The sequence below is a fragment of the Psammomys obesus genome, unplaced genomic scaffold, assembly GCF_907164565.1.
Source record: "Psammomys obesus unplaced genomic scaffold, mPsaObe1.curated_primary_1811, whole genome shotgun sequence".
NCBI classification, from domain to species: domain Eukaryota; kingdom Metazoa; phylum Chordata; class Mammalia; order Rodentia; family Muridae; genus Psammomys; species Psammomys obesus.
Window position 1 is genome coordinate 24,225,356 of NW_026595981.1, and position 14,298 is coordinate 24,239,653.

At 50.1% G+C, this 14,298-nt stretch overlaps 1 protein-coding gene across 1 annotated transcript in view; it reads right to left on the reverse strand.

Moving 5' to 3' along the window:
• Nucleotides 1-14,298, reverse strand: part of Acly (ATP citrate lyase) — a 43,108-nt gene that overhangs the window by 24,217 nt on the left and 4,593 nt on the right. Inside the window, exons 5-16 of the mRNA XM_055619891.1 lie at nucleotides 13,018-13,140; nucleotides 11,343-11,405; nucleotides 10,696-10,886; nucleotides 10,161-10,240; nucleotides 8,269-8,399; nucleotides 7,426-7,544; nucleotides 6,475-6,611; nucleotides 5,720-5,781; nucleotides 4,051-4,168; nucleotides 2,201-2,355; nucleotides 1,642-1,732; nucleotides 546-575 (exon numbers count right to left, since the gene is read on the reverse strand). Coding sequence (XP_055475866.1) covers nucleotides 546-575; nucleotides 1,642-1,732; nucleotides 2,201-2,355; nucleotides 4,051-4,168; nucleotides 5,720-5,781; nucleotides 6,475-6,611; nucleotides 7,426-7,544; nucleotides 8,269-8,399; nucleotides 10,161-10,240; nucleotides 10,696-10,886; nucleotides 11,343-11,405; nucleotides 13,018-13,140 — 1,300 coding nt within the window. The remainder of the gene's footprint in view (nucleotides 1-545; nucleotides 576-1,641; nucleotides 1,733-2,200; nucleotides 2,356-4,050; nucleotides 4,169-5,719; nucleotides 5,782-6,474; nucleotides 6,612-7,425; nucleotides 7,545-8,268; nucleotides 8,400-10,160; nucleotides 10,241-10,695; nucleotides 10,887-11,342; nucleotides 11,406-13,017; nucleotides 13,141-14,298) is intronic.

The following is a 14,298-nucleotide window of genomic DNA, read 5'->3' on the forward strand; positions in this document are numbered from 1 at the left end:
TTACTCTGCTCTTCTACCAAAACCTGGGAGAGATCTACACTGCTCTGAAATCAGGAGCTGTGGGGTGCAGCTGGCAGTACTGAGGTGGAGGCAGGAAATCGAGGCAATGATGAGATGCAGATGAGAATGAGGGTTGAACTGTGGTTCCCTACAGCAGCCGGCAGTCAGAGGCATCAACTGCTCTCTGCCACTCCCATTTCAGCTGGATGTTGCCCTCTTTCCCAGGACCCTCCCTCCCGGCACCCCTGAGTCTCCAGAGCTGTGGCTGCCTCTGGCTCCATGTCTCCACCTCCCTCCAAGGTCAGGAGCAAGAGACAACCACACAGTGGAGAGTGCTATGCTCGGGCAAGTAAGGACTAAGCAGGAGAGGGAAGGGACAAAGAGCAAGACTAGGACTTGGGGGGGTAGGCCACACCAAGGTGGGGGACAGAAAATGTACTACACAACACTGCAACCCACCAGGCAGAGAAGAAACAAAGCACACAGAAACCGGAACCCACTAACAAAGCCACACGGGGAGTAGGGGGGCGGTGGGGGCATCCTACCTTGCAGGGATCTTGGACTTGGGACTGAATCTGTTAAAGAAAACGACCAAGGCAACTGAGTGAACTGCTGGTGGGAAGCTTTGGTGGGAGAGGGGAGAAATGGGACAGTTCCACAGACGAGCCTTCCAGTGCTATCATTGTCTGTGTCAGAGTGGATAACAGGAAGAAAACCAAAGAAAGAGGCAAAAGCACCAGTGGGCAGAACAGAAGCAGACAAGACAAAGAACCGGGGTGCAGGGACAGGGCAAGTAGAGGAACGCTAGGCAAGTGTACTGAAGCCTCCTCCAGGGCCCCTGGGTGATGTACCTCCAACTGGGTCTTTAGGCTGGCTAGGTCACATCCTCTTAAAGCCAACCCCTCTGTCCCTGTGCAGCACAGTACAGTGGGCTGGACCCACTATTCTCCACTGTGGACAAAGCTGACACCCTGGGAACTACCGGACAGTGACTTCTGATCTTGAGCCTCACAGCTAATGTCATTATTTCTAAGATGTAATTCAGCCTGACTACATGACAAAGAGGCCGAAAGGTTCTATCAGCCAGGGGAAGCCAGTGCCACTCATCCATCTACTGTAGTGAGTACTGGCAGGTCAACGCACTGGGATGGAGATGAACTAGGTGATGTGTGCAAGGGCTAATAGATAAGGGCACACAGAGAGAAGTGTATTAAGATCCCCAGCTGGTGGGGGAAGACAGACAACTATTCAGGAGCTAGCTTTGCTGTCTCCACTCCCAGCTCCTGTCTTCCATTTAGGAGCCTGGGCAAACATTCTTCCTCTTGGTTCTGCTGAAAACCTCCTGTCTCCTCCACAGCCACCCAGATCAGTTCACAGCCCCAGGATGAGGAGTAGAAGACAGAAGGGAGTGAGATGATCCAAGCAATGTGGATCATCAGCTCCAGGAGAAGCCACAGGGAAGACAGACTCAAGTCACTTCATCCTGAAGAGATCCACCCACTCCCACCTCATGCTGAGGCCCACTCCCACTGCCAAGCTCAAACTGCTTCCCCACTGCCTCCTCCAGGTAGGCCCCAAACAGAGAGGCAAGGAGGACACCACAGGCCTTCCCGTGCACTGTGCTGAACATCTGGCATTTACCTTGGGGCATGGCTGGTTTGGCTTTCTTGGCAGGTGCCACTTCATCAGCTCTGGACTCTGAAAAAGATGCTGTCCTGCTGGGTGCTGGAGTCTGAGTAATGTAAGAAGAGAACAAAGTTAAGAGTCACAGGTAGTGGCTGAGGATAAGAGCCACTGATCCAGAAGTCCCCAAAGAAGTGACGTAACAAGTACAGTCTACTATGCAGAGCTCAGGCTAGCACAGGACCCACAGCAATCCTCCTGGCCCCGTACAGGTGTGCACTACATCTGGATCAATGCCAACACAGGAATTTATTTTGTCCCTTGCTACAGTTGAACAAACGGGGGCTTTAAGTGGCTAAGGCACCTGTTAAAGTCCTATTCTCTGCAAGGACAGTCAGGATTTAACTCAGGTTTAATTTTGAAACCTTCAGTCTTTCCATTACTCTACACTGACTGAGCATAACCATATACCAACTTCCCAATATTCTCTCCACTCCCTAAATGAAAGAAGAAGAATCCTGTGTCCTGGGTGGCAAGATGGCTCCTTTCTTTAAGGTGGGAGGAAGCTAGCACCTACCGATGTGCTCCCACTGGCATTTAGGAGGAAGTTGGCAGTGTGAGCTGCTGTGGGTGGCTGGTTGGGGATGGGCCGGTGGCCCAGGGCCATGCCCACAATGGCCGTCATGTGAGTTTCTGTGCCAAAGACATGGATGGGGATTCCAGTGGTCTTCCCTGTGAGAGAAGGAAAAGGCCCAAGATTCATGATCTGGAGTTAAGCACCCAGTCTACAGGGTACTGCAGAGGCCCCTTGACAGTCTTGTTCAATGCCTGGCACTGTGAGGGCAATACCAATCATCCAAGACAGACCAGCTGCCAAAAGTTTCACCATCAAACAAGTCGTTCGGAAGGTCACCTGTTGACAAGGAGAGGAAGCAGCAGTGCCATTGGCAGCCAGGTGCCAGAAGCCTGTAAGCACCTTTCATTACCTGGAACTCAGCTTGCCACACTCCTCCACTGGAACCTGTGCCCAGCACCAGGCCTGCCTTACAGGCCTGGTCTCTCTGTTTCTAAATACCTTCAGGTGGGTCCCCTGGGGCACTGCTCTTCTCTTTCCACAGAGACCTGGCTACTCCCCCATCCCTGAGCTCAATGTAAGTGCCACCTGCTAAGACACACCTTCCTTGGCCCACATAACCTTGCCTCCTGCATCTCCTTCACGGTTTTGTTTTTTGAGATAAAGTCTCACTATGTGGCTCTGCGGGACTAGAACTCGCTATGTAGACTGGACTAGCCTCAACTGAGAGTTCCGCCTGCCTCTGCCTCCCGAGTACTGGGATTAAAGGCATTGAGCCACCATAGCTGGCATTTTCTTCAGTGTAGATGAACAGATGGAAACCAGCGCTTGGTACTATAGGTGACTGGTGGCGGTGGGGTTGTTTGCCATGGATACTGAATTTGGGAAAATGGGAGGATGGAAAGGTCTTGCCTTTTCCAATCAGACATCAAGCTCGTTGACAAAAATGTCTTCTATTTGTCACTTTCTGGAACTCCACAGGAAGAGAACTGCTTTTAAAAATGCCTTCATAATCTCCTAGATTGCCTGCTTCTACTCTGGCTTCCCTCCCACCTTCTCTTTACCGAGGAGCCAATTACCTCTCACACCTAAGTGGAAGTGTGCTGCTCCTCTGCTTAAACACTGTACAGACTGCCAACTCAGGGTCACAGCCATGTCTGTCCAGGGCCTGGACACCCTCACCTCTTCCCCCTTGACCTCAGTCTACAGCCCTCCCTTCTGGTCTGAGACACAGACAGAGACATAGTCCAACCAGACACAGGCCTACTGTAGAGCCCTGGAGTCTGCCCTCTCCTCTGCAGGTCATCCCTAAGCTGGTCTTCTCTGCTCTAGGCCTTCTCTAGTCACCCGTCCCGTTTAATTACTTCATGGTGTTTAGCATGAGCTGACATTACAGTCAAGCTAAAACCCTGGTACCCAGCACACTACTAGGTGCAGAGTAGGCATTCTGTATTTGTTAAATGGAGAGCCCGGTCATTCTCGATTTAAAGACCCTCCACCAGGGTGGGAGTGCATGGAAGAGTCCAAAGACCCTTTTCCAGGACTGTCAAAAAGACAAACCACCAAGGAGGCTCGCCACCACTGCTGGACGCTGGAGAAGTGGCTCAGCATTAAGAGCACTTGTTCCTCCTGCAGAGGATCCAGGCTTAATTCCTAATACCCACACGGTGGCTCACAACCATCTTTAACACCAGTTCCAGAGGCTCCTTATGCCCTCTTTTGGTATCTGTGGGCAACAGGTACTGGTACTTAGTACACATATATACATGCAGGCAAAACACTCATACACCTAAAATTAAATAATCTTAAAAAAAAAAAAAAAGGAAAGAAAAGAAAAACGTTCCCCATCTTACCAACTTCTCCCATCACCCGTAATCCCTCCTGATAGTTGGGGCCACCTCTTCGGACAAAGATCGTGACCTCATGCTCCTTCAGGGGACCCTGGTAATCTCGAATTGCTCTCACAATGCCCTAGAGAAAGCCAAAGGACAACAGAGACGTGATTAAAGCAAGGCAGCTGCAAATCAAATTACAACCACAATAAACAAAAGCGCAGGTTTACTTGACAAGGGCGGCTTCTCACGCCGCACAGCAGACCCTGGTGGTCAAAGACTATAGAGGATCATACACACAAACTGAGTGAACCTCACAACTTCAGGCCCAATGTGAGACCATGGAGTAGCCAAGAACCTCAAGACTCTGGTCACTGGTTGCCAACAGCAGTGCCTACAGCCTCTCTTGCTCCAGCTGCAGTCACTCTCACCTCTTACTACAATTGGGAGGTGTATGGAGGGGTTCATTCGTCGGAGGGTCTATGTTGGGGTCCTACACAAGGCTTCTCAGTTATGGAAGATATGGTCTTCCTAATGTCAGAAGCCGCCTAAGTGATTTAGGGAACAGCTCTTATGATGATGTCCAACCAGTCTAGAAAATGAGAGGCTGTGCTTCTTCAAACTAAATGCTGCCAAGGACTTAAGAGTCTAGCTTCTATCACCAAAAGCATGTCATGGGACATAATACAATTCCTGCTTGGTATCCCTCAGCAAGGATGCAATCTGTACTATAGAACACCCAAGTTAAAGCTACTGATGTACACCTCTTCAGCTAATCAGGCCCAATTAGGGAGACCCTGTTGCAGGCAGACCTGATGAACCAAGACCCTTCACTTCTTGAAAGCTCGGACTTTCAAGGTGGACACTATTATTCTCAAGGCATAGATGGGATGTCATGTGTGGCATCTTTCTGAAAAGCCTCATTGAGCACGGCACGATGAATAATAAACATGATTAATAAACAGCCCCGAGAGGCTAGCCTGAAGAGGTAACATCTAGACATGTTGGCTCTGTCATCCTTGTGGACTACAAGTCACAGTCCTGTTGTTATTGTTTTGTTTTGAAAGATTTATTTATTTTTATGTGCACTGACGTTTTGCCTACATGTATGTCTGTGTGAGGGTGTCAGATCCTCTGGAACTGGAATTACAGACAAGTGAGCTGCCGTGTGGGTACTAGGAACTGAACCAGGGTCCTCTGGAAGAGTAGCCAGTGCTCTTCACCTCCAGCCTGTGGTTTTTTGTTTTTGTTTTAGTTTTAAAAAAGCATGTTCCCAAGGTCCTGCCTCATGGTCATTCATGGGGACACAGACTCAGAGGACTCTGGCTGGATGAGGTCACCAGAAGCTGTTCTCATCCCCATGTTTTGGAGCAGGGCCTGGTGACTGAGACGCACAGCTGCCGAGATGAGGTGAGAGAGCAAGCCTTCGACTTCTCCCTCTGCGGCAGAGGGGAGAGCTATGTTCTAGCGAGTGCTAACTGCAGAGACACACAGCTTCAGATCTAGATTTCCTGTCTTCTGCTTCCTTCACAAGGACCCTAGGACAGGGTTCAAGCTCCAACACCAAAAAAGAAGACAGGCCCTTACCCAGGCTAAGGCAATGCAAAGGACTTGGCCCGGGCTCAAATTCTGCTATCCCCAAGCCCATTTCCCCCAGAAACTGCAGCTGCCACTGCTCACGGCTGGTTACCTTGAAGGTGGCAGCCACATTGGTGAAGTTGGCAATGCTGCCTCCAATGATGAGGATCTTGCCTGGATTGGGAGTAAAAACAAAGTCAAAGTCAGAGACATAAAAGACTTGAGCCTAAACTGGGCACAGTGGCCCACGCCTGTACTTCCAGCACTCTGGGAGGCAGAGGCAGACGGATCTCCGTGAGTTGGAAGCCATCCCGGTCTATAAAACGAGACCAGGACAGCCAAGGCAACACAGAAGAATCCTGTCTTGGAAAAAAATAAAAATAAAAAAGACTTGAGCCTGGCCCCAGAATCTAAACTGAGGGCATTCTGGCTCCTCTGAGCAAAGATGCTCCAACTGGAAGGAGCACAGGGAGCAAGCGGGATAATCTCCACAAATACCCTAGATATCACTGGTGGTGACCTCGCTTTTTCCTTCTCTCTCTCTCAAGGGGAACTGGGTATGAATAACCATCAACCCTGGGAGTCGCAAAGCCCGGCGAGTTGTCACAGCAAAAGCATGCTGCAGCCTTTCCTCCTCCCGCTCCCTGTACACACAGAGGGTGAACTTCACGTGCTCTCCTTGCCTGACGTGAGCCTCTCTGACTGACAGCAGTGTCCAACAGCACTGCGAAAAACGGACTGTGAAATTAAATGCCTAGTCCCACGTTATAAAGGACCATGGCCTCAGTGATTTCTTGCACAAATCTGTTCAACACGCTGTGCCCATCAGGTGTGCGGACACCCCATCCACTCTCGCCCACGCCTCACCATCGGGGTGCTTCTCTCGAGTCATAAGTGAGAGGATGGTCTTGGCATAGTCATAGGTCTGTTGCTCACTGGGGGCACCCGAGTACTCCCCGTAATTCGCCAGTTCATTGACACCGCCGAGATCACAGATCGTATCACTGCCAGAGAGACATAGAACTCAGTGCTTGCTCAGGGCAGAAGAGTCAGAGCTGTACAGTTTCCCATCATTCCCACACTCGTGGAAGTAGGCCTGAAGAACTGGCCTTGCAGACCTATAACCTTCAACCCCCACACAAACCTCACTTGAAGGTCGATGCCATGAGACTCTCCCAGGCAGAGCACTCTGCCAGTCTCAAGGCACCAAGGTCCTGGGCAGACAGCGTGGGTAAAATGGACAATGAGCAGCTGCCTGACCCGGCCCAAAGATACAAGAACGAGTATGTTGCAAGAGTCCCCAGGGAGCAAACTGCGATAGCCACAAGAGTAGGAGGGCTGTGCCAGATCACACATCTCTCATAGTTTCAGCGAAAAGAACTGCTAGTTGTTCGAATGGGCATAAAACATTGTCCCAGTATTTCTAGAAATTGAAAAAGTGCAAATGTTTATCTAGGCATTAAAACGCACAAGGAGGACAGAGTAAGGTATTCTCCAACCTCCTGAGGTATGGCTGAGTAACTTGTACTTTTTAGTGTGTGTTTGTATTTGTTAACTTTCTATGAAGCACACATCACGGGTTACAAAAACAAGCATAAAATGAGATCACTTGTAAGTAAATAAGTGTGCAGAAGACACCCTGTTCAGGGCAGGTGGTCCTAGAGCCATTTGAAGCTCGCAAGGACATCACTGCTTTCATCTGCCCTGCAAGCCCCTAACCACACACAGGTGAGAAACTAGGGACTCCAGGCAAGCCATGCATGGGCCCTAAGTGGGTGAACATGGCTGGCAACCATCGGCATCCCTCCTTCTTGTCACCTGTACACAACGGAGGCGCCACCCCCAGCAACCATGGTCCAGATCCGCCCCTTGGGGTTCAGCAAGGTCAGCTTCAAGCTTGCCCCACTTTTGGCATCCAGGTCGGCAATGTAGGCTTCCTGGGGACCAGAGAACCACAGGTGGCCTTTTAAGCAAGCCTCCCTAATCCCAAGACCACAGATCTCTATCTGAAGGCACATTAAAAGATTATTCAATCACTATTGTGGGGTGGGGGATAGGGAACTGTGTAAGGCCCTGGGCCCAGGATAAAAGATTATAAATCTTTAAAGTACCAAAACCACCCACACCCTGGAAACAAATTACTCAAGTCCATTCCCTGACTTCAAGTCCTTGGTCCTCTGCCCAAATCCAAATCCTTCTATGTCCCACTGCATCCACTGCACTGTCCACACCAGCTCCCACATCCTTGTCCACTCCCCAGCCCTCTTCCTTCCTCCAGCCTGGCTAGATGACTTCACAGAAGGCCTGATCCTGCTGGGAGGACCTCTCAGGGGATGGAGTGGGAAGCAGCAATTAAAATTCTCAGCCAGTGGCCAAGAAAAGAGCCTTCCTGTCAGGGTCGGGGAGAGCCACTTGGAATGATCAAGAAGCAACAAATCAAGTCAGGAGCCCAGGGAGGCTGACTGAGAGCGATGTCTAAAAGGGTTTCTGGCTAGGATTCAGAGACTTGGCTGATTTCCATCCCGACCCCCAACCTCGCTGGGATTTTAAGAAAATTAAATGGCTCTCCATCTTTCTTTTCCTGCCAAATCCGGAGCCAGGATTGGTCACACTGTCGCCTAGGCCCCATCACCCTCCATCTCTTCCTCAAACCTGCCTCACCTCTGGATATGCCTCACGCCCAAAGGGGGGAGGGAACTCTATATCCCCCCACTTGACTTTGCAGATGTAGTCAGCAGTGGCGTCCACCTTGGCTGCCAAGTCAAGGATGTAGACGCCATCTTTGGTCACCACTAGGAGAAAAGTCAAAGTAGAGTCAGACGCCAACAATAAGGTGAGGCAACCATCCAAACCACCCTCCAGGTGTACCCCCAAGCATGCTCATGCATACCTAATAACCATAAATCAGAATATGGTCCTTTTGGAGACATAGTTTGACACAGCACAAGGAAAAACAATCCTCTCAAAACCTTCCCCACCCACTGACTTTCTGTTTGTTGCCAAAGCAAGTTTTGGACATCTTCATAAAATGCCACACTCCCTGCTTTAAATACTCAAGCACTGGCCTACCCATAGCCCTGCCTTTAAAAAAAGACAAAAAACAAACAAAAAAAAAAAAAAAAAAAAAAAAAAAAAAAACGCCCCTGTTTTCTGGAGGTGACAGTACATGGGAAAGACCCTAGTTTCAATCCCTTATACCATATACTATATTAAAAAATAAATAAGGGGCTGGTGAGATGGATCAGTGTGCAAAGGTTCTTGCTGGCTGGTGAGACAGCAGGAGTGGAGAACAGACTCTAATAGGTCCTCCTCACCTTCCAAATGCACAGGTGTGCACATCTGCATGTGTGCATCCACGCATGCACGCACAGGGCAAATAAGCAAATGTACAAAATATACACACACTAAATTGGGGCTGACAGATGGCTCGGCAGTGAAGAGAGCTTGCTGCTCTTCTAGAGGGTATGAATTCAAGCCCCAGAACCCGTGCGTAGGGGCAGCTCACATCTGCTTATAACTCCAACCATCAGACTCCCTTTTCCGGCCGCTACAGGTACATACGGCATACACAGACACACAGACATATACACAAATGAAAACGTCTGAACGTTTAAAATTAAGTTAAATAATAAAACTATTGAAGTGGGTATGGGAGCGCAGGTAGAGGAGGACCAGAAATTCAAGGTCATCCTCTGCTATATGGTGAGTGAGTTTGAGGCTGGTGTGGACTCAACTAGACCCTATCTCAAAACAACAAAACCCAAAACAACAAAAACCCCTGCTGGTGTAGGTCTTAGGTTCAAACCCCGGTACCACCACTATTACCACACACACTCCTGCACCACTGGTCTCAGAGGCCCTAGGTGTATACATCTGGGCTTCTGTGGCCTAGCTAGGAAAGTCAGTGTTTGGTGCAAGGTACCCCAGAGTGCTCTGGGCCCCAGGCCAGCACATTCATCTGCAATGCCTCACTAAGCATCCATATTTCTCCTCAGGCCATTTAGCTAATTAAGTTAGCATACAGCCATCTGGCCCATTAGAGGGGCTGCATTCTCAGCTGGAATTTGGTAATTCCCCTCTTCTTGGACTTTGCCCTAAAAAGCCTAGCCAAAATCTACCAGGCCATCTGCCTCCTTCACAGCTTGAGAGCCTACAGCTAGCTCTTCTTGGTGTTAGGGTTAGTAAATGATTGACCAACTCCCTGAGAGGGGGGCCTAGTGAGGCCTCCAGGTACCCGCAGGATCAGAGCAGAGCCTGGGAGCCTAACCTGCAGGCAGGAACAACAATGCAATAAATAGACAACCAACGCCAGGACAAATTAAGGCCAAAGAAAGAAGCTGGAGTTGGTTAAGATATGAATAAATTATAGTCTGGGAGCTCAGAAACAAAGGGTGACACTGGAGACCACTCCTTATGGGAAACACTCTGGGTACCCACAAAAGTTTCATACTGCCTTCTGTCACGAGAGCTCAGCCTCTCTGGACACCAAGGCCAGGGTTACTGTAGACATGGGGGCCCATCTCCATCCCACCCCAGCAAACAAAGCTTGTTACCAAGGGGGTTGATCTCAAGGTAGGTGAAGTACAGATCCTCGTAGAAATTGAACAGGCCAGAGATGAAGCTGGCCAGAATTCTAGAAGGGAGAGAGAAAGAGAGCCAGTTAACATATCAGTGCAGGAAGGCCGGAGCACCCTGGCTTCCATTCCCACCCCCTTTCCTACAGCAATCTCACTGTCACTGACAGCCAGCCCTACCTCTCCACTCCTGACCCTTCGCCCTCTCCCCCCACCCCACTGCTCCCTGGATGTCACTCTTCAAACACTGAGGCGGAAAGAAGCTGTCAAGCTCAGAGCTGGAGGAGGCGCCAGACAGACAGGGGCAAGAAAGTGAGGGATGAGGATGGCATATTGCAGACAGATTGCAAGCCAGCACCCTCCCTGCACATGTGGCTCCCTTCCTCAGGACAAAGCTGTGGAGGCCCACTCTACATTCTCTCTCCTGTACCCAGAACCCAGTGCATTGGTCTCCTGTGTCATATTGGACTTCTTGTCCCCAGTCGTGCCCACAGCATCCCTCTCAGAACTCAACTCTTTCTTGTCTTCAGGGGCATGGACCAGCAGGTGTCTCTTGATGTCCTCAGCATTCAGCTTTTCATCTACACCCACAAGAAGCTTCTGGGCTTTGGCGTCCACATCACCCACATCCACACCCCCTTCATGGTGGAACAGGACGTAGTCTCCTTCCCGGGTAGCATAGATGCACACATAGAACTCCTCCGTCTTGCAAGTAAAGACAGCACAAGCCTGGTAAGGGTGCTCAACTGGCAGGGTGGGTCAGAAGGTCTCAGCCAGGAGTGGAAGCACTCCCTGTGGTCTCATTTCTAAACACTAATACAAAGTATTCACGCTGGAGAGCTCTGTTTGCCACCTTCTGCTAGGGGACAAGAAGGGCCAAGGCCTCAACCTCCTTAGCTGAGTCACATGGTCTCATCTGGGGGAAGGGTCCTGCCTTCAAGTCCTTCTTATCCCAATAATAGGAGGTCCCCTCTGTTACCTGCTCTAGGTCCGTTTTGTTGCAAATGAAGATGTATTGCTCATAATTTCCTCCAGCCCTTTGGAGACCCTGGCCCCCGTGCTTTCCCCCTTGGGAGCTTCCCCTCCCCTTTCATCACATTAGGAGAGCGATTACAAAGCTGAAGGAGGAAGAAGGATCTAGCCGGTCACTGCCTCACATACCTGACTATGGGGGACAAAGGGTTCAATCAGAAAGTTCTTGAGGAAGCCTTTGGCCTTGCCGACCTAAGGAGAGATTGAGGGAGATGCAGCTTAGATGTGAGCACGGCACATTCTTCACGAAGGCAGGACCCAAGCACTATCACCACACCTGGCAAAGAGATTTCTCCAGAAGTCAGGACAGTGGGTCACAGATGAACTTAAGTTCTCAGGAGACTTCCTCTTCATATCTTTACTTTTACTTAGGTTTGGGAAAGGGGGCAGGAATGGGTGCACATCACAATGCGTGGAATCAGAGGGTAACTCTGAGGGTTCTCTCCCGTGTACAACCCCAAGGATCAAACATGGGCCATCAGGTCTGGTAGCAAGCGCCTGCCCACTGATCAACCTCACTGGCCCAGGCAGTAGAGCAGGCAGGTGGGAAGGCACACTACTTTATTTGCCCTGAGGTACACACAGTGACCCAGCCTGAGGACATGAGTCCAGGCCTGAGGGGCAGGAGAGAGAACAGCTAGAGGTTGATTAGGTAAAATATTCCCTCTTGTATTTCCTGGCTGAAAACAACAGGCCTACAGAGCTAATCAGCTTGAGTGGGTCCCTGGCAGCAGTAGATTTGAGACAGCCCTCATCCCAAGCCCCCCGCCTGCCCTGCTTGTGCGTCATTGCTGAGTCAGGGACCAGACAGTGATCCATCAGAGGTAATGAGCCGCTCCAGCCAGGTCTGACACTGCTGCCAGCTCAGATGTCCGTGACATCTCCCTCCCATCAGCTCACTAGGAGGGGAGCATCATGTGCTCCCTGGAGATACTGTTCAGTACCCAGCCCCCACCACACTCTCCCCAGGGGCCCGGGAACCCAAAGGTCAGATTTCCTTATCCCTCGACTCACAGCTTCAAAGATCCATCTTACCCACAAGAGACTAGGAAACAAATGGAACGAGATGCTCTGAGGGAGCCCAAGATGGAGGAAGGCATCTCCAATACCACCTCCCAGAGCAGCCAGAGAAAAGGGCAGCTCATCTCTGACCCATGCCTAACCCAGATGGGGACCAGTATCTGCAGAATTCTGTGCCAAGTAGATAGGCACACATCCTTCCCAGGCTAAGCCAAGCCTCAGAACCACTCCCCTCACCCCCTTCTCCATCTCCCTTGGAGAGTGAGAAAAAGAAACAGTTTTACCACCAAGCATTGCTTAGCCACTTCTCATCCTAGCTCTCATCTTCATAGCTGAGAGTTATCGCCGGGCTGGGAGAACTGAATTTAGTCTTCAGCATTCATAACTGTCTTCATCCATGGCTCCCCACCTTGCCTAATGGTTCTGCAGCTCCCTTTTTCATCTTGTTTTAATCCACCCTCTTGGTAAGCACGCAATCCCAAACTCCCACAACTTTATTTGGAAACTGGAGAGCAAGCCGTCCATAGCATAAGCCCGAGTCCCCTCTCCATGTTGGTTGGTGGTCAGCTTCTCACTGCCTAATTGTTCCGGGGTTACAACTGTAGTACACCTTATCTGAAACAGTATCGGATGGACTGATGAGGGAGCTGGGCTGCAGCCAGGGTAGTCCCACAGCCCATCCTTCCCCGTTGCTATGTGACTGCTTAGGGAGAGCCATAGTTTGATTTATCTGGAGGTCACCATGTTGTTAGTTACTACCCTGACCCCCTACACCAAGACTCACGGTGGCCTCATGTCCCAGTCGAGGTTTCAGCCAGGATTTGACTCCATCCAGAGTGAGGTTGACCCCGACTAGGCCAAGCTTTCCTCGACGTTTGATCAACTGGTCTGGCTTGACTACCAAGCTCTGGAATAAAAAGGGTTGGAGCTTAGAGTGAGGAAGGAAAAGGTGGTACAGGAAGTGAAGTCGTATGGCTTTCGATCACCCTGCTTCCAAATCTAACTCACAGTTATCCATCAGGGCCACTTTCCTGTCCTGGAGTGTTCCTCACCTACTCCAAGGAAACAGGCAGGATAAGCCTGGCAGAGAAGATGCTCAGTAAACATCTGCTGAATGAGTGATCTCTTACTTTCCCCATGTGGAGTATTAGCTATTTCATCCAACCACATTCAAAATACAGACCAGTCCTTGTGTTACAAGACTGAGGAGAGAGCCTTGGGGTGACAAAGGCCCTTTGGAGATAATCTGATCAACCCCGTCCCTGTTTAAATCCTAACCACAACAGGCCAAGCAATCAGTCCCTAACTCCAGTACCAGAATATTGACTACCTTCCCAGCCGCCTCTGAAAGGGGGGAGAAAAACATTATAAGGCTTTGTCTGGGTCTGCCAAAGAAGTCTAAGGGCTTCCCAAAGCCATCCCAAATATGCTATGAGGGGATCTTAAGAGCTTCTACTCCAGGCTGGTGGTCTCCGCAGTGAGCCATCAGCCATTTCCATGAAGTATGAGGTCCTACTTCTTTATTCATTCTTATGTGCACAAGTGCCTTGCCTGCATGAATGCAGAAGAGGACATCAGAGCACCTGGAACTGGAGTTACAGATGGCTGTGGGCTGCCACATGGAAGCTGAAAACCAAACCTTAACGGTCAAGCCATCTCTCTAGTTTCAAGGTCCCACTTCATAATCATCCTGAGATGCTCCATTTTGGGGAAGGGTGGTATAAACTTTTTTTTTTTTCTTTTTAAACTGAGCACCTATCTACTGCTAGACAGCACACAAAATGCTTCCTGGATGTTCTTGCTCATTCTTACAGCTCATAAAGTGTTATCCCTATTTGACAGATGGGGAATCTAACTCAAGAGAAGAGAAATGGTTTGCCCTAGGCCACACGGTTCATAAACGGAGAGGTGTGATTTGAATACCAGTCTGTCTGGTTCCGAGCACATATGATGGGTCCAGAGCAAACTCGAGACCCTGCTCTGCCAGCTGCAGACACACAGGCTAATGTGCAATCATGTAACCCCTTGGGACACCTCCAAATGCTTTCTCCTCCTCAGAGCCTGG